Source organism: Rhinoraja longicauda, chromosome 34 (genome assembly GCF_053455715.1).
Source record: "Rhinoraja longicauda isolate Sanriku21f chromosome 34, sRhiLon1.1, whole genome shotgun sequence".
Classification (NCBI taxonomy): Eukaryota; Metazoa; Chordata; class Chondrichthyes; order Rajiformes; family Arhynchobatidae; genus Rhinoraja; species Rhinoraja longicauda.
In genome coordinates, this window is record NC_135986.1 from 15,228,616 (window position 1) to 15,249,178 (window position 20,563).

Here is a 20,563-nt window from a genome sequence, read left to right on the forward strand (position 1 = left end):
CCACTTCAGTCCAGTCCTTTACCTCAGGTTCCATCCCCGGGCCCAGGCCCCTCCCCCTCCGTGGGCCTCGACGCCGCCCCGCGCCCCGACCGGCCGGTTGCCGGGGGAACGACGTCAGTGACCTGTGTGACGTCATCGCGCAGATGGTTCGCCGACCATTTCCCGCATCACGTGACAGGGGCGGCCGCAGCCCGGGGGGAGGGGTAGAGTGAGCTGTTAATCAGGAGGGAAACTGATCTGCCAACAGTCATAAAACACAAGGTACATGATATTTGATATTGAGTTGACAGAATCTGAATATATTAATAATTGTAAAAATAATACTGTCGTCGGTAGGGGTGCCAACTATCTCACTCCCAAATGTGGAACAGATGACGTCCAGAGTGTTTGGAGCTAAAATGTCGGAAAACTCGATTGTCTGGACCTAAACTTAGCTCAAAATATGGGATGTCCCGGCTAATACGGGACAGTTGGCAACACAACTGGCAACAGTCATAAAACACTAGAAACACGAAACACGAAACATGAAATTAAAGTGACGTGTGGAAAGGGTTGGGGATGTGCAAAGATTTGAGGGTGGGGGAGGGGAGTCAGTCTACCCCACGACAGAGAGGGGAGGAGTTGCACAGTTTGATGACCTCAGGGAAGAGGGATATCCTGTGGCGTTCTGTACTGCATCATGGTGGAACCAGTCTGTTACATAGTGTGTCATTGAGTAGCATCCTCCCCTCCAAGACCAGCTCCTATGAATCCACTTCCGCTCCCAGGATGGAGCCAGATGAGTTTGTGAATTCTGATGGTGTCCGCGGCCTTTGCCCTGCTGCTCCAGCACACAAGAGCGAAGAAGGTGTCACTGGCTACAACCGTTTGGTACAACATGTATTTCAACCCACACCACTCAACAAAGTCTTTGACCACACCTCTGCATTCAGCTTCCCTCCCCTCAATGATGCAGCCCACAGTTGCAGAGTCATCCAAAAACTTCTGCAGGTGGCAGAAGTCCGAGTTATATCTGAAGTCCGAGGTGTAGATGTTGAACAGGAATGGAGAGAGAACCATCCCCTGTGAGGCCCCCATGTTGCTCACTACCATGTCCGAGACAATGTTCTGTTGCCTGACATTGTGGTCGTCCAGTCAGGTAGTTGGTGATACAGGACACCAATGGTGCATCCACCCGCATCTTCGTCAGTTTTCTGCCTAGCAATGCAGGCCGGATGGTGTTAGGCACTGGAGAAGTTAAAAAAGATGACTCTCACAGTGCTTCCCGGCTTCCGGAGACATTTTGGTGTCAAATGTGCAACTGGGGAAGCGAAATAGAAACTGTTTTCTCAAGACAGAAAATTGAACAAAATAAATTGTTTCCAAGGCAGAAGCAATGAAACAGATCAGAGAAAATGTAATGAAAGCGATAAAGAGCAAAGTAAGAGGCGAGAGATGCAGCCAGTCAGAATCGTGTAAAGAGTAAGCATTTCTGGTGAGATAAAATAAAATGGAAATTTATTGAGAAAGTCAGCGGTGATTCTGTGCAAAGTGAGTCTGAGGGGCAATGGTGGTAAATTGTTGAGAGCAGAATGAGTGAGAAATACTACCAGGTAAGGAAGGCGAGAATTAGACGGGGCCTGAGTGTTGTATTACACTCAGAACGTGCATGCAATGTGGGACATGGTGCCTGAGAATGTGGAATGCTATATTGGCAGCCATTGAGAAAGTCACATAAACTGGGGAATTCAGGGACGAGAACAGTGATGTCTGCAAACATGTCCCATGTTTAGACGCATAGAAAAGGTCGACAGTCAAAACTTTTTCCCAGGTGGCAAAGAACAGTATTCGCGGGAAGAGCTGTAAGTTGAGAGGGGGGAAGTATAAAGGAGATATGTGGGGCAAGTGTTTTCACCCAGAGTGGTGAGGGCCTTGATCGCATTGTCTGGGGAGGTGGTGGAGGCAGATGTACAAGTGATGTACAAGAGGCTTTTAGATAGGCACACCAATGTGCAGGGAATAGAGAGGTATGGATCATGTACAGGCAGATGAGATTAAGGGCTTTGTGACCAAGTTTGCGGATGATACGGAAATAGGTGGAAAGGCGGGTAGTGTATCTTCGAACACATCAGTATAATATGGCTAGGGAGGAACTGCAGATGCTGTTTTAAATCGAAGATAGACACAAAATGCTGGAGTAACTCTGGCAGACAGGCAGGATCTCAGTCTAATGATCATTTGGAAGAAGGGTTTCGAACCAAAACAACACCCATTCCTTCTCTCTAAAGATGCTGCCTGTCCTGCTGAGTGACTCCAATGTTTTGTGTCTATCTTACTGCAATATGGCACCAGTTTCAGACAGTCAAGCTGAGGAAGGATGTGCTGACTCTGGAGAGGGTCCAGAGGAAATTTACAAGAATGATCCCAGGAATGAGTAGGTTAACCTACGATGAGTGTTTGTCAGCACTGGGCCTGTACTTGCTGGAGTTTAGAAGAATGAGGAGGGACCTCATTGAAACATACAAATAGTGGAAGGTTTGTGTGGGGTGGATGTGGAGAAGATGTTTCCATTCGTGGGAGAGTCTTGCACTATAGGAGCCTCAGAATTAAAGGACGTTCCTTTAGGAATGAGACAAGGAGAAATTTCTTTAGTCCGAGTGTGGTGAATATGTGGAACTCTTTGCCACAGAAGGCTGTGGAAGCCAAGTCAGTCGATATTTTTAAGGCAGAGATAGATAGATTCTTGATTTGTACAGGTCTCAAATGTTATGGGGAGAAGGCAGGAGAATGGGGTTAGGAGGGAGAGATAGATCAGCCATAATAGAATAGCGGAGTAGACTTGATGGGCCAAATGGCCTAATTCTACTGCTCTCACTTCTGACAATATGACCTAATTAGGCATCATGTTTGGCACAAACATTGTGGGGTGAGGGACCCACACTGTTCTTTGCACCATTACGAAAGAGTGGTCTTAAAGTGCATAAAGTGTAAATCCTTGGAGCCTGATCAAGGGTATCAGAGGACAGTGTGGGAAACCAAGGAAGAAAATGCAGGGGCTCTGCAGAGTTATTTGCATCACTGTTAGCCATGGATGAGGTACTGGAAGACTGCGGGGTGGCTATAGTGGTGCCTTTACTTAAGGACTGCAAGGAAAAGGCAGGGAACTACAGGCCAGTGAGCCTAAAGTCAATTGTGTGAAAGTTACTGGGGGGGAATTCTCAGAGACAAGTTCTGCCTGCAATTGTAAAGGCAAGGACTGAGTAGGAACAGTCACGGTGGTTCTGTGAATGGAAAATTGTGACTCACAAATTTAACTGAGTTTTTCAAAAAGGAACCATGAAAATTGGTGAGGGACAGGCAGTTGATGTTGCTACATGGACTTTAGCAAGGCTTTTGACATGGTGTTGTATGGTATGCAGGTCCAGAAGTTAGATCACAAGGGATGCAGAGTGAGCTCGCCAATTGATACAAAACTGGTTTGGTAGAGGTGATTCTGTAGGTCAGTTTCACAGTTTGGAGGCCTATGACCAGTGGTGTGCTGCAGAGATCAGTGCTGGATACACTGTTGTTTATCATCTATGTACAACATTTGGATGATTATGTGATTGTCTTGGTTAGTAAATTTACAGATAATAAATTAGTGGTAGAGTGGACAGTGAATAAGATTATCGAAGATTGATGTTGGATCGAAATTAGTTGGGACAGAGGCCCAAGGAATGGCAGAAGGAACTTAACTCACACAACTGCACAGTGTTGCATTTTGGCTGAACAGTAAACGGCACCAGATTGTAGGAAGGATGTGGTTTTAACATAGAAACATAGAAAATAGGTGCAGGAGGAGGACATTCGGCCCTTCGAGCAAGCACAGCCATTTATTGTGATCATGGCTGATCGTCCCCAATCACTAATCGTGCCTGCCTTCTCTCCATATCCCTAGATTCCACTAGCCCCTAGAGCTCTATCCAACTCTCTCTGAAATCCATCCAGTGATTTGGCCTCCACTGCCCTCTGTGGCAGAGAATTCCACAAATTCACAACTCGCTGGGTGAAAAAGTTTTTTCTCACCTCTGTTTTAAATGGCCTCCCCTTTATTCTAAGACTGTGTCCCCTGGTTCTGGACTCGCCCAACATTGGGAACATTTTTCCTGCATCTAGCTTGTCCAGTCCTTTTATAAATTTTATATGTTTCTATAAGATCCCCTCTCATCCTTCTAAACTCCAGTGAACACAAGCCTAGTCTTTTCAATCTTTCCTCATATGACAGTCCCGCCATCCCAGGGATCAATCTCGTGAACCTACGCTGCACTGCCTCAATTACAAGGATGTCCTTCCTCAAATTAGGAGACCAAAACTGTGCACAATACTCCAGATGTGGTCTTACCAAGGCGCTATAAAACTGCAGAAGAACCTCTTTACTCCGATACAGAAATCCTCTTGTTATGAAGGCCAACATTCCATTAGCTTTCTTCAATGCCTGCTGTACCTGCACGCCAACTTTCAGTGACTGGTGTACAAGGACACCCCGGTCTCGCTGCACCTCCCCCTTAACTAACCTAACTCAATTGAGAAAATAATTTGCCTCCATGTTTTTTCCGCCAAAGTGGATAACCTGACATTTATCTATATTATACTGCATCTGTCATGCATGTGTCCACTCACTCAACCTGTCCAGGTCACCCTGCAACCTCCTAAAATCCTCTTCACAGTTTACACTGCCAACCAGCTTTGTGTCATCCGCAAACTTGCTAGTGTTGTTTCTAATTCCCTCTTCCAAATCATTAATATATATGGTAAACAGTTGCGGCCTCAACACCGAGCCTTGCGGCACTCCACTCGCCATTACCTGCCATTCTGAAAAGGACCTGTTTACTCCTATTCTTTGCTTCCCGTCTGCCAACCAATTTTCTATCCATGTCAACACCCTACCCCCAATACCATGCGCTCTAATTTTAATCACCAATCTCCCGTGCGGGACCTTATCAAAGGCTTTCTGAAAGTCTAGATACACTACATCCACTGGCTCCCCTTCATCCATTTTTGCCTATCACATCCTCAAAAAATTCCGGAAGGTTAGTCAAGCATGATTTCCCTTTCATAAATCCATGCTGACTTGGACTTATCCTTTTACTGCTATTCAAATGCACTGTTATTACCTCTTTAATAATTGACTCGAGCATCTTTCCCACCACCGAAGTCAGGCTAACTGGTCTGTAATTCCCCGTTTTCTCTCTTGCTCCTTTCTTGAAAAGTTGGATAACATTAGCTATCCTCCAATCCACAGGAACTGATCCTGAATCTATTGAACATTGGAAAATGATCATCAATGCATCCACTATTTCTAGAGCCACCTCCCTGAGGACCCTGGGATGTAGACCATCAGGCCCAGGGGATTTATTATCCTTCAGTCCCATTAGTCTACCCCCCAAAATCCTCTGTCCTCCAATACATCTGGGAGATTGTTTAGTTTTGCTGGAGAGAGTGCAAAGGAGATTCAGCAGAATGTTTAGGAAAGAACTGCAGATGCTGGTTTAAATCGAAGGTCGACACAGAATGCTGGAGTAACTCAGTATCTCTGGAGAGAAAGAATGGTTGATGTTTTGGGTCGAGATCCTTCTTCAGATCAGTATGAAGAAGGGTCTCGACCCGAAAAGTCACCCATTCCTTCTCTCCAGAGATGCTGTATGTCCCGCAGATTTACTCCAGTATTTTGTGCCTACCTTCAGCAGAATATTGCTTGGACTGGAGGACTTTATCCATGGGGAGAACCTGGAGAGGATTTTCTTGTTTTCCTTGCAGTGAAGGAAACAGGAATGACCTATTGGAAGTATATGAGGTTAGGATAAATAATCAATATTGTTTTCTCATGGTCAGTATTTCAAAAACATGAGGGGATAGGGTTGAGGTAAAGCACAAGAAGTTTTAAAGGGAATGTGAGGGCTATTTTTTTTACACAGGGTTGGTTGATATCTGAATCATGTGACAGAGAAGGTGGTGGAAATGGTTGCAGTCACCATGTTAAAGAAACATATGGACAGATGAATAGGCAAGGCATAGAAGATTTCAAGAGAGAGTTAGATTTTGCTCTGAGCGCTATGGGAATCAAGGGATAAGGGGAAAAAGCCGACATGGGGTACTGATTTTGGATCAGCCATGACTTGGATGAAGGGATTAAAAGTACCATTAGCAAATTTGCAGATGATACAAAGCTGGGTGGTAGTGTGAACTGTGAGGAAGATGCTATGAGGTTGCAGGGTGACTTGGACAGGTTGAGTGAGTGGGCGGATGCATGGCAGATGCAGTTTAATGTGTGAGGTTATCCACTTTGGTGGTAAGAATAGGAAGGCAGAGTTTTCTCTGAATGGTGTCAAGTTAGGAACAGGGGACGTACAACGAGATCTGGGTGTCCTAGTGCACCAGTCACTGAAAGGAAGCATGCAGTTACAGCAGGCAGTGAAGAAAGCCAATGGAATGTTGGCCTTCATAACAAAAGGAGTTGAGTATAGGAGCAAAGATGTCCTTCTGCAGTTGTACAGGGCCCCAGTGAGACCGCACCTGTAGTACTGTGTGCAGTTTTGGACTCCAAATTTGAGGAAGGATATTCTTGCTATTGAGGGCATGCAGCGTAGGTTTACTAGGTTAATTCCCGGAATGGCGGGACTGTCATATGTTGAAAGACTGGAGCGACTAGGCTTGTATACACTGGAATTTAGAAGGATGAGAGGAGATCTTATCGAAACGTATAAGATTATTAAGGGGTTGGACACGTTAGAGGCAGGAAACATGTTCCCAATGTTGGGGGAGTCCAGAACAAGGAGCCACAGTTGAAGAATAAGGGGTAGGCCATTTAGAACTGAGATGAGGAAAAACTTTTTCAGTCAGAGAGTTGTGAATCTGTGGAATTCTCTGCCTCCGAAGGCAGTGGAGGTGAATTCCCTGAATGCATTCAAGAGAGAGCTAGATAGAGCTCTTAAGGATAGCGGGGTATGGGGAGAAGGCAGGAATGGGGTATTGATTGAGAATGATCAGCCATGATCACATTGAATGGTGGTGCTGGATCGAAGGGCCGAATGGCCTCCTCCTGCACCTATTGTCTATCTTATTGTATGGCAGTGCTGCCTCAAAGGGCCGAATGGCCTACTCATGCACCTATTTTCTATGTTTCTATGAAGTCACTATGCCAGCAAATGGAACTAATACAGATGGGCAAATTGATGTGGTGGGCCAAAGACTCTGTTTATTTGTCTGTATTACTGTTCATCTGAATACAAAATTATCAAATTTGGGGGAAAAAAGAAGCATGTCTAAACATATCACCAACTATTTGTTCTGGTACAACTACATTGATTCTACGATAAGGCACCACACCAACACCTACACTTCTTCAGGATACCAAAAAATCTATCGGATCTCCAATGTCTATCAATTTCTGTTGATGCACCACCATGGAAATCATATATCCATAAACATCATAGATTGCTGGTCTGTCCTGGTCTGTCCAGGATCTCAATAAATTGCAGAGAGTTGTGGAAATAGCCCAGTCCAAAACAAACCAGGCTGCTCCATCAACATAATCCACACTTCATCCTGCCTCGGGAAAGCAACCAACATAATCCAAGGACCACTCACAGGTCTCAAGAAGGGTCTCGACTATCCCGCTGAGTTACTCCAGCTTTTTGCGTCTATCTTCGGTTTAAACCAGCATCTGTAGTTCCTTATTACACCCTGGTCACTCACAACCTGGTCATTGTATCTCCTCTTCTCTGCCGTCAGGCGGAAAATATTATAGTTTGAAAGCACGTGTCACCAGATTCAAGATTAGCTATTTGCCCGCTGTTAGCAGACTCTTGAACAGACCTTTCATATGTTTCCAATCTTCCAATCCACCTCGTGACCCCTTGCACTTTGTTTCCTTTTTGCTCTCATGTATTGTGTGAGTGTACGATTTGCCTGCCTGACATGCAAAATAAACGTTTTCACAGTATACTGCTACGTGACAATAATAAACCAACTCCAAATACCGAGATGACAACGGCCTGAGGTTCACAGAGATCTTAGGGTCTCGAATGCAGACGCAGATAGAATGACTTTTTCCACTTCTTCTTTCTTAGCCCCCCTCGGTCATGGCTGACCATGGGTGATGCATCCTAGTTGGCTGCTTGCTCCACACCTCGGCTGGAGCAGATAGAATGTGAATTAGTGGATTTTACAGGTTACCTGATGTAAGGGAGGGGGGGTTGCAGAAGCCTGTAAGTGTAACAGGATCATACTGGTAGGTGATTTCAACTTCCGTCATGTTGACTGGGACTGCCACATATTCGAGGCTATGGAAGGGGAGGAATTTGTTAAATGCGACCAGGAAAGATTTCTCAAACAATATGTGGAAGGACCTGACAGAGAGGAGGCGATACTGAGCCTCCTATTGGGAAATCAGGTAGAGCAAGTGACTGAAGTGTCAGTGGGGAGTCAGTGACCATAATACTATCCGGTAAAAATAACAAGTATATAAATTATATTTCAGACATACAGTGAGCTGTTGATACCACAACTTGAGTCTGTGTCAGGTGTTGGACTGTTTAAAAATACAGGGCCGCTCATGCAAGAAAGAGACGAGACGAATCCGAATCCAGGGATCAGAGACTCTGATGAGCGGAGGCGTCAGCGAGTTTAACAGTTACTGAGCTGGGAAACTACACGCAACCCCCGAGAATCCACAGGACAGAGGTTATCCCACCCTGGGAACTGTGCAACGGGCTGGCTGTCCGAGCTGTGAATGTGTAGATGTGAACATTGTGTCAGAGAGTGTGTTAAAGGGGTGGGCGGCTCAGATTGATGTCACTGTGTTTGTGGGTCCGAACACTTTGCCGGATTTCCCAGCCGCTCTGGTGAAAAATGTAAAAATATCAGTGGCACGGGTTCGCCCCACTTCCCAGCTCAGTTCTGAAGTGGGACTTAACCGCAAAGTTTATCGATATTTGTGCCGAAAAGCAGCGAACATGTCAGCGATCGAGACAGAGAACGTGCTCAGTGCATCAGTGAAACGGGTTTAAATGGAAAGCGCTGCCTTTAATTCGTATCAGACTTACTCTACAATAAACATTCCGGTCTCAGAGATGTACCGAGGTCAGTCTGTGTCTCCGAGGTGTCCGATTTTAATTGGAATTGGAGGGTTTTTGAAGACAGAGAAACACAGCGAGGCGGAGGGGCCGGGAGCTGACAGCAGGATGTCTCCGCCCCGTCCGCTCGCTGCCTTTAAGTTGCTCTGTGCCGCCGCCACTCGCTTCATTTCTCACTCAGTCTTGAGTGTCAGAGAGAGCTTGTGCAGAGTCGCCGACATGACCTAGACCGCAGCCGCCGAAGAGGCTCCTCCAGCCGTCCCCGCCGCTAAAACCAAGGCTCCCAAGAAGAAGGCGGCCGCCCGGAGCAAGGCAGCCGGTCCCAATCTGGGCGACCGGGTCGACAAGCTTGTGGCGGATTGCCACGATCGCCATGGACTGTCTTTAGTTGCGATAAAGAAAGGTCTGGCCGCTGACGGCGTGGATGTGGACAAGTTTCGCCAGGTGATCCTGAGGTGCATCAGGAGGAGAGTAGCAAACGGTGTCCTGGTTCAGAACAAGGGCTCCTTCAAGATCGGTAAGGGAGAAGCCGCCGTGAAATCGGTAAAGAAAGCAAAGGTTCCAGCAGCCAAGACATCCATGAGCAAGAAACCGACGGCCAAGAAAACCAAGACCAAGAACTCACTGGCAAAAAAATCTACCACCAAGAAATCTACCGCTAAGAAAGTTGTGACCAAGAAACCAGCGGCTAAAAAAACGGCGGCGAAGAAATCATCACCGAAGAAGGCATCGCCGAAAAAACCCAAGAAGGTCGCAGTGAAAAGGGCAGCAAAGAAGCCGGCAAAACGCCAGACAAAGCCGAAATCGGCGAAACCCAAGAAGGCAGCGACCAAAAAGTGAAATAAAAAGCGCTGTCTGTAAAGACCTGAACCCAACGGCTCTTTTCAGAGCCACCCACTCAATCAGGAAAGAGCAGATCCAAACTCAAACGTCCCCTGTCCCGGGACCAGGCTCAGTGCGAGGCGGAAATCATTTCAATTACCCGGGGGTTCATCATCCTAACTCGCTGTCTCCCACCACCCTCTCTATGTGATCAGGGATGCGGTCACCTACACCAGCACGCCAAGCGCAAAACAGTCACTGCCATGGATGTGTTCGCTCTGAAACGCCAGGGCCGCGCTCTGTTCGGAGGCTGAACCATTCCCTTTATTCGAACACAAAACAAAGGCTCTTCTAAGAGCCGAAGATAGCCATAAAAACCTAGAGTAACTCAGCAGGACAGGCAGCTTCTCTTGAGAGGAAGGATCGGCGACGTTTCAGGTGGAGACACTTCTTCAGACGCTATTGTATCTCTTCAGAGAGCCACCCACAGAGGGAGCAGTGACCCAGGAGTGAGAGTGGATGCAGATTGCGATGTACATGATTAATGCAGCAACAGGAGTCGACTCGAAACCGTTCCCTCAGTCTGAAGAAGGGTCTCGCCCTAAACGTCACACATTCCTTCTCTCCCGAGATGCTGACTGACCCGCTGAGTTACTCCATCATTTTGTGTCTACCTTCGATTTAAACCAACATCTGCAGTTTTTCTCCTACATCCTCTGCAACCCGATCCGGTCTGTAAGTACGCGCCGCATATTCGGACTCGGTGATTTAAAGCAAAAGTTAAAGTGGATTTGATATTAAGTTGATAGAAACGGAATATTATTTGTAATTGTATAAATAATACGGCCGTCAGTTCCCGACTGCTGTGAAATTGGCGGGCAATTTGAAATTCAACCCGCAACTAATGATAGTGCAGTCCGTGCTCTCTGGTTGGCTGAGCTTCCCCCACCCCACCCGCCGGTCACAAATCTCTATCCCCCCACCCCCCCCCCCCCCCCCCCCCCGGCCTCAGACCTTCTGAAACCGCCGCCTGGTGCTGACAGACCTGCAGCCACTCGCAGGCATGGGACACCGTGAGTGACATCTCTGCTCCAGCCATTCAGAGGCTGTGGGCCGGCGCTTCACCAATGCTTTAAAAGCCGGTCCCAGTGCCTGTATTTCACGCTGAGCTCCGACTGTTGAAGGAGAATGGCCCGGACCAAGCAGACAGCGCGCAAATCGACCGGAGGGAAAGCTCCTCGCAAACAGCTGGCGACCAAAGCGGCGCGGAAGAGCGCTCCAGCCACGGGCGGAGTGAAGAAGCCTCATCGCTACAGGCCCGGCACCGTGGCTCTGAGGGAGATCCGGCGCTACCAGAAATCCACCGAGCTGCTCATCCGCAAACTGCCCTTCCAGCGCCTGGTGCGGGAGATCGCTCAGGACTTCAAGACAGACCTGCGCTTCCAGAGCTCGGCCGTCATGGCCCTGCAGGAGGCCAGCGAGGCTTACCTGGTGGGGCTCTTTGAGGACACCAACCTGTGCGCCATCCACGCCAAGCGAGTCACCATCATGCCCAAAGACATCCAGCTGGCCCGCCGCATCCGCGGGGAGCGCGCCTGAACCCCACCTCAAACGGACCAAGGACACCAAACGGCTCTTTTAAGAGCCACTAACCCGGCAGAAGAAAGTGCTGCGCCTTTGTCTTAATGTTCTGTTATTTCCGCGGGGTTTTAGTCTGAATTGATGCCGCAGACTCTGCTGCTGAGCCCAGTGAGTCTTGAGTCCAGTGATTCAAGTGTAACTGGTTACGATGTAAACGTCAAAGCTGCTCATAATGCTGTGTACACGCCGCGCACAGACCAGCCCCTGTTCGCTCTGCGCCCCATTTTCTCGCGCTCTGGGTTCAAGGACAACAAACACCTTTATTACGCACTTTCCCCGCGCGGACCTCAGTCGCTGATCAGCCCTTCCACAGTCACTGAGTTACTGCATCTACATCTACAAAGTGATGAGGCCGGTTGGAGGGACAAAGGCAGCGACCAGATACACCAGCTCCAAGTAACGACCCACCCACACAACGGAAATCCTAACGGCTATGTTCAGAGCCACGCACAGTCTCGCTGAAAGTGTTGTGCCGATATTTCGACACCTCATTGCTCCAACTGGTTCGATATTTCATTTTCAGACGATGATTCTCATTCTGTTTAATTTGATCAAATTAGCCTTCCAGACCACGGTATAATCCAGGTATCGCTCTGCATTCATGCCAACTGCACTGAAACCGAAACGTCACCCTCTGCTTCCCCGTTAGTTTGTCTCAATCTTCATACACTTCTCTCAATGATCTATCCCTTCAGATTGGATTAATGTGAACAAGATGTTGGAGTGTTTGTTGCTGCTGCTGCTGTTTTAATTGTGAAGTGACTGACTTTTTGTGACTGCAGGCTGGTGTTTTAAACGTGTGAGTTGTTTGCTATTCGAGAAACAAACATTAAGTGCTGCTCCGTGAGTCATTAGACCATTGGTCATCAATAGTCTAATGCCCTTTATGCAAAGAGCGATCTCTAACATGTTCTGTGAACCTCGTTTGTTCCGACAGGTTTGCGGTTTAAAATAGTAAGTAAGCGGGACCGGGACAAGATGGAGTCACAGATGGAGCAGCAGGACACCAGGCGCCTTTGGCAGGGGCTACGGACTATAACTAGCTACAGGTCCAGCACCCCCTCAACCGGAAGTGCCGGCTCCTCCTTAGCTGATGACCTGAACTCTTTTTACGCACGGTTTGAGACGGGTAACACCACCAGCTCGCCGTCTAAAAACAGCACCGAAGGGGCGCTGGCTAGCGAGGCTGGAGGGGGATCCACCGCCGGGGATGTGCACACATTCTCGGTGTCCGAGCATGAGGTGAGGTGGGCTCTGACGCGTGTGAACACGAGGAAAGCTGGAGGCCCAGATGGTATATCTGGGCGAGTACTAAAGTCTTGTGCTACTCAGCTTGCTCCAGTGCTCACCACAATATTCAACCTCTCCTTGGCAAAGTCCGTGGTCCCTGCATGCTTCAAAAGATCCATCATTGTACCGGTGCCAAAGAATGCCTCTCCAGCGTGTTTAAATGACTACCGACCGGTGGCCCTCACCTCGGTTGTCATGAAATGCTTGGAGAGGCTAGTCAAGAAGCACATCTGCGCCCTCCTTCCTCGCAACATGGACCCACTACAGTTCGCATACCGTCCGAACAGGTCCACGGATGATGCGGTCTCCCAGGTTCTACACACCGCTCTCTCTCATCTGGACAGCCAGGGGGGCTATGTGAGGATGCTGTTCATTGACTTTAGTTCAGCATTCAACACAATAGTCCCCAGCAGACTGGTTGAGAAGCTGCTGGAACTGGGGCTTAGCACCCCTCTGTGTGCCTGGGTCCTGGACTTTCTCACTGCCAGGCCCCAAGTGGTCAGGATGGGGGAACACACATCTAGCTCCCTCACCCTGAACATAGGATCCCCCCAGGGCTGCGTCCTTAGCCCCCTATTGTACTCCCTGTACACACATGACTGTAGGGCCAGGTTCAGCTCAAACTCCATCATCAAGTTTGCTGATGACACTGTGGTGGTGGGCCGGATCTCCAACAACGATGAGAAGGCCTACCGGGAGGAGGTGGCTGATCTGGCACTCTGGTGTCAGGACAATAGCCTCCTCTTGAATGTCACTAAAACAAAGGAGCTGATTGTGGACTTCAGAAGGGCTAAACATCCAAGGACGTACACGCCACTGGAGATAAATGGGTCTATTGTGGATAGGGTGAGCAGTTTCAAATACTTGGGAGTCCGCATCGCAGAGGATCTGACGTGGGCAACGCACATTGCCGCACTGGTGGGTAAGGCTAAGCAGCGCCTTTACCACCTTAGACAACTGAGGAAATTCAGAGTGTCGCAGAGGATCCTTCATTGCTTCTACTCTGGGGCTGTAGAGAGCATCCTGTCCGGCAACATTACAGTCTGGTTTGGGAACAGCTCTGCCCAGGACAGGATGGCCCTGCAGAGAGTAGTGCGTTCGGCAGAACGCACCATGGGAACTACACTCGTCCCCCTGCAGGACCTATACATCAGGAGGTGCAGATCCAGAGCAAGCAAGATCATGAGGGACCCCTGCCACCCCAGTAACGGACTGTTCCAGATGCTACGGTCAGGCAAACGCCTCCGCTGTCACGCTGTGAAAACGGAGAGGATGAGACGGAGCTTCTTCCCACAGGCCATCAGGACTGTCAACTTTGATAACCCCAGAGACTAAATTTTTGTCGACACTTTTTGGTGCTATGTTTAGTAACTTATTAACTTTATTTATTGTAACTGTAATTATTTTTGTGCACAACCCGCAGTCATTGCCACTTTCATTTCACTGCACATCGAGTATGTGTATGTGACAAATAAATTTGACTTGACTTGACTTGACTTGAATCTCTCACCATGGAATGAATTCACACTCAGGATTCAGGATATCTTTATTTGTCATCCAAAAAACAAGTTTTTTGGACGAAATTTAGTCACCCACAGTCCAACAATAAAAGCAGTAAAATAAGCAAATTACACAACCCCAACCAACACAAAAAAAAGAAACATGCATCACAGTGATTCTCCTCCAGTCACCTCCTCACTGTGATGGAAGACCAGAATGTCTTTTCTCTTCCCCTGCCGTCTTCTCCCGCGGTCAGGCTGTTGTCGTTGCCTCGTTCCAGGCCGCGCCGGACGATGAAAGGTCCGCAGCGGGCCGACCCAAGCCCCGCGATTCAGGGCGGGCGTACACGCCGCTGCCGCTGCACGTCGGGCGGTCATGGCTCCGGACATTGAAGCCCCCGCCAAGCAAAGAAAAATCCCGCGGCCTATTTCAGGCCGAGCCGGACGGTGAAATGTCCGCTGCGGGCCGACCCAAGCCCCGCGATCCGGGGCGGGCGAACACGCTGCCGCTGCCGGAGCTCCCGATGTCGGCCTCCTCGCAGCCCGAGCCTAAGGCGACTCGCAGCCGCTCCCGCAGCCTCCGAGGACGGCCGGCTCCGCTGATGGTGAGTCCCTACCCATCAGTGGGCGGGGCGATGTGACGTGAACGCGCCTTGTGGTGACGACACCGAGCGACGCTCAGCCGGGACTTTCCCCAGTTCAATTTCCCCAGAGTCTGAGTGATGGGTCCGGGGCGGGGGCGACAGACACATATCGGTCGGAAATCCAGGAACTGGTTCATTTGGGGATCTGATTTTTTTAAGGGTTGCTCCGGAGCCTGTCCTCCCACCCAATCCCGCAGGCACATTGAAGGAAACATAAGGAACTGCAAGTGCTAGAATCTTGCATACTTTTTCCAAGTCTTGTACACTTTTTCCAAGTCTAAATAATAGTATTTCCACTTTCGGTGGTGGCCAATCTAAACGCTACTTCTTGGTTCAATCACGCCTTCCCACACAGTGTAAATCTACTGACTCCCACAGCTATCCAGCCGACACTCCTTCCCACCCTGCCTCCTGCAGAGACTGTCGCCTGCTCACAATTTTCCATTTACGTCGCATCTGCGCTCAAGAAGTGGTGTCCGATGCCAGGACAGGCGAAATGTCCTGATTCTTTAGTGAACGGGGGTTCCCCTCTTCCAACATGGATGACGCCCTCGCACTTGTCTTCTCAGTATCCCGCAGCTGCGTTTTGACTCCCTTTCCCGCCAGTCGTAACAGGGACAGAGTCCCCCTGGTCCTTACCTTTCGCAGCATCGGCCATCGCAAACAGCACATAATCCACCGACATTTTCGCCACCTCCAACCGGATCCCACCACTAACCACATCTTTGCATCTCCGCCCCTTTCGGAGGAGACAGTTCCTTGCGCAACTCCCAGATTATAGAAACATATAAAATTCTTAAGGGGTTGGAGAGGCTAGATGCGGGAAGATTGTTCCCAATGTTGGGGGAGTCCAGAACCAGGGGTCACAGCTTAAGGATAAGGGGGAAGTCTTTTAGGACCGAGATGATAAAACATTTCTTCACACAGAGAGTGGTGAGTCTGTGGAATTCTCTGCCACAGAAGGTAGTTGAGGCCAGTTCATTGGCTATATTTAAGAGGGAGTTAGATGTGGCCCTTGTGGCTAAAGGGATCAGGGGGTATGGAGAGAAGGCAGGTACAGGTTACTGAGCTGGATGATCAGCCATGATCATATTGAATGGCGGTGCAGGCTCGAAGGGCCGAATGGCCTACTCCTGCACCTATTTTCTATGTTTCTATGTTTCTATACCATACAATGAGACAATCAGTTCAAACTCGTACAATAGATAGAGCAAAGGGGAAGACACAGAGTGAGGAATAAACCTGTTAGCAGTTTAGCACATTGGTTCCTTTGACATTGTCCTCAATGGGATAGAGGAGAATCGGACAGTTAAGAGGGAGTTAGATGTGGCCCTTTTTGCTAAAGGGACCAGGGGGTATGGAGAGAAGGCAGGTACAGGCTACTGAGCTGGATGATCATATTGAATGGCGGTGCAGGCTCGAAGGGCCGAATGGCCTACTCCTGCACCTATTTTCTATGTTTCTATGTTTCTATTAAATCATCCCTTCCCACCCAAACCATCCCCTCCACAGGTACTTTCCCCTGCATGAGATTAAGAGGCATAGAAACCATGATGCTTTGGTCGTGTGGATTTAGAACTGCCATATTCATAGAAGATCGATGGCTGTGGAACAAAGCTGTCATTCTGGCTGAACATCAGACAAGTGGGGATCCGCAGGGTTTGCGCTAGGTCCTCTGTTGTGTGTCGTATCTCTGAAAGCTTGGACCTGCATACAGATGGCGGGGTAGAATACTGCCAAGTGTAGAGGATAGTCATTGTTTGGACAGGGTGAACAAACGTGGAATGTTTTCTCCGGTGTATCAGAGATGTAATAGTATTTAATGTTATGAGATGTATAAGCAGGCTAAATAGTCAGAGGTTTTCTTCTGGGTGAAAATGCCCAAAACTAGACATACACTGGAAATGGTAGGGCTTTGGGGAGTGTTGTGGAGCAGAGGGAGGCATCTAGCAGTGCAGTGCATGGTTCCTGGAAAGTCCTGTCATAGGTGGTCAAAAAGGCATTTGTAACACTGGGCTTCATCAGTCAGAGTTTTGGGAGGTCATGTTGCGGTTGAGTAAGTCGTGGTGAGACCGCATTTGGAATATTGTGTCCAGTTTTGGGCACCATGTTATAGGAAAATATCAGAGGCTGAGACTCTATTCTCTGGAGCGCAGGAGGATGAGCAGTGATCTTATTGAGGTGTACAAATCATAAGAGGAATAGACGAGGTTGTTGCATAGTCACTTGCCCAGAGTAGATGAATCGAGGAGCAGAGGACACAGGTTTAAGGTGAAGGGGAAAAGTTCTAATAATAATCTGACGTAACTTTTTTCACACAAAGCGTTGTGAGTGTACGGAACAAGCTGCCAGAGGAGGTAGTTGAGGCAAGGATTATCCCCACGTTTAAGAAGCTGTTAGACGGGTACACGAGTAGGATAGATTTGGAGGGATGATATAGACCAACCCCACACAGGTGGGACTAGTGTAGCTAGTCGTTTCCGCCTCACTCCCATCCAAAACATCCAATGCAGCAGGAGGCAAGCTCAAGACTCCCCCCCCCCTTTGCATGCAGGCACGGTACAACCCCAATTTAACGAGGGGAATTAAACAACCTTTCGCGTTAGAGAACCAAAATGTACGTTTGTTATTGTACACTTGGAAAGGCAGATGAAGAGACTGCGTTAACCTCAACTATTTGCTTAGGAAAATACCTGCAGATGCTGGTACAAATCGAAGGTATCACAAAATGCTGCAGTTACTCAGCGGGTCAGGCAGCATCTCTGGAGAGAAAGAATGGGTGACATTTCGTGTCGAGACCCTTCTTCAGAGTGTTGTCAGGGGGACGGGACAAAGAAAGGATTATAGGTGGAGACAGGAAGACAGTGGGAGAACTGGGATGGAGAGGGAAGAAAGGGACAGAGGAACTATCTAAAGTTAGAGTAGTCAATGTACATACCGCTGGGCTGTAAGCTGCCCAAGCGAAATATGGGGTGCTGTTCATCCAATTTGCGGTGGGCCTCACTGTGACACTGGAGAAAGCCCATGACAGAAAGGTCAGACTGGGAATGAGAGAGATAATTGAAGTGCTCAGCCACCGGGATATCAGGTTGGTTAAGGCAGACTGAGCGAAGGTGTTGAGCGAAACGATCGCCGAGCCTGCATTTGGTCTCGCCAATGTAGAGAAGTTGACATCTGGAACAACGGATACAAGAGATGAGGTTGGAGGAGGTGAAGGTGAACCTCTGCCTCACATGGAGAGATTGTTTAGGTCCTTGGATGGAGTCGAGGGGGAATGTAAAGGGACAGGTGTTACATCTCCTGCGGTTGCAGGGGAAAGTGTCTGTGGAAGGGGTGGTTTGGGTGGGAAGGGACGAGTGGACCAGGGAGTTACGGAGGGAACGGTCTCTGCGGAAATCAGAAAGGGGAGGAGATGGGAAGATGTGGCCAACCAATAGTGGACTCCCGTTGGAGGTGACGGAAACGTTGGAGGATACTTTATTGGAGACGTTAGCTGATGGGGTGGAAGGTGAGGACAAGGGGGACTCTGCCTTGTTATGAATGGGGGCTAGGTGGAACAAGCGCGGAGCTGCGGGATATAGAGGGGGCCCTAGTGAGAGCCTCATCTGTAATGGAGGAGGGGAAGCCCCGTTTGCTAAAGAATGAGGACATCTCTGATCTCCTAGTGAAAAAAAACACCTCATCTTGGGCGCACATGCGGCTTAGACGGAGGAATTGGGAGTAGGGGATAGACTTTTTTTGCAGGAGACCGGGTGGGAAGAACTGTGGGAGTCAGTGAGCTTGTAGTAGATATCAGTCACTAGTCTGTCTCCTGTGATGGAGATGGTGAGATCCAGAAACCGTAGGGAGATGTGGGAGATGTGGGAGATGGTCCAGGTATATTTAAGAGCGGGATAGAAATTAGTGGTGTGCTATTTGCTTCGTGATTTTATACACCTTTAAAGTTCAAGTTCCTGTCCTCAAAGGCGAAAAGTGCTAGCTAGACAAACCTCACCCAATAGCTCAGGCATTCGAGTCCTGGCCATATTCTTATGTATCTCTGCAATTTGAAAATCAACTGCTTATTTTCCTGAACTGAATAACCCAAACTGTGCAGAATGTTCCAAGTTCGGTATCAACAACGTCTTCTACAACTAACCACGTCCCAAATTCCATGCTCATTGCCTCGAATGTTGAAGGCCAATGTAACGAAGACCTTCGCCCCAGGAGCAGAGATAGAATGAGCGCAACAAATCTGGAATCTAATTTTTTTCATAGCCCATTGTTTGCTAGAACAGTCCAGTAACCGCGCATCCAGAATATTAAATCCAGTCCACATACCATTTCTATACTTTATTCGCTCTCTAACCACATACGTGAACCACTACCGTCATTGACCCGAAACTCTTGACCGTCGGGAAAGCCGGGAGAACCGTCCACTGACCGTCGCCGATGCTCAGTGTACTAAGATGACAGAACGCAAAGGAATTTAGCAAATATCTCCACGATCTCAGGTGGAGCCGCCATCAAACGGCCCGACCAAAGAGTAACCCTCAGTCAGGCAATTGCCCGACACACTCCGACAAGTGAAACAGAGTTCGACCGATTGAATTCTGATGCAATCGGAGCCGAAAGTTTGGTGCTGATGCCATCGACTATAATCACCAACAACGCACTGGAATGCGGAGCAAAGCGCTGCGAATAAAAAAGCAACGCGAGCGGGGGTCAGTGACAGCGGCAGTTTATTCTCCAACAGCCACCTACAGTTCCAGGGAGCTGCTCACACAACCCGCCCTCACACCAGTCTCCCGTTTCCATAGAGCCATAGTGCCGACCAATAGAGCCACGGAGAGCAGCGCCGTCCCGGCCGCAATTCCAGGAAGGACAAGGGACGGAACATCAGCAGCAGCGTCTGTGGGAACAAGACAGGGTTAGAGCGGCTCCAGGAACTCGCGCCCTTGCCAGTTACAGCCACCTCCTTTACCTTCCTCCTGCTGGGGGATCCCAGCAGACAAGCGCTCCTCGTCTTCCAAGAGAATGATGGGACCAGCGGCCGTCACCAAGATCCCAGCCCGCTCCTCTGCGCTTCTTCGACTTTCTGGGGGATGGGATAAGACAAGAGGGTGTACAGTTTACCACAGTTGCCGGTGCAACGGTCAGTCGGTTCTCCAGTTGGGGGAAGAGCCGAGGCAGAACGACGGTTAGGTCTAAAATTAACAGCTTCACAGCACCTCCACGCTGCAGAAGACGCTGAGATCTGGGACCACTCTCGTAGTCAATATCACGAGCACCGGCCACCACCAGATTCGGCCACTCCTAGGGCCGTAGTTGGACCTTATCCCCGATAAACTACTCCAAGTGCCGGCCAGTCGGTCCCGACAGGGAGCGAGCGCGGATAGAAAACTTTACCCGATCGTCCGTCCAACGTCTGGGGCGCTGTGAATGTTGGTTCATTCACCGACGTTACCTCCCGCCACGAACAAACGCGAGGCTGTAAATTCTACCCGAAAACTGTCAACTTAGTCTTTCCACCGCCCGCCATGGGTAACTACTTGCATCGAATAACGTCCTAACCGCCCATAACCAGGCTGTCAGT

General features: G+C 49.0%; 1 protein-coding gene and 1 pseudogene across 1 annotated transcript; both read left to right on the forward strand.

The window, feature by feature from the left end:
- Positions 1–9,200: 9,200 nt before the first annotated feature.
- On the forward strand, positions 9,201–9,932 carry LOC144609496 (uncharacterized; annotated as a pseudogene).
- A 1,170-nt stretch (positions 9,933–11,102) lies between these two features.
- On the forward strand, positions 11,103–11,513 carry LOC144609386 (histone H3). Its single transcript, XM_078427849.1, has one exon. The coding sequence runs from the start codon at positions 11,103–11,105 to the stop codon at positions 11,511–11,513; it is 411 nt and encodes a 136-aa protein (XP_078283975.1).
- The last annotated feature ends 9,050 nt before the right edge of the window (positions 11,514–20,563 follow it).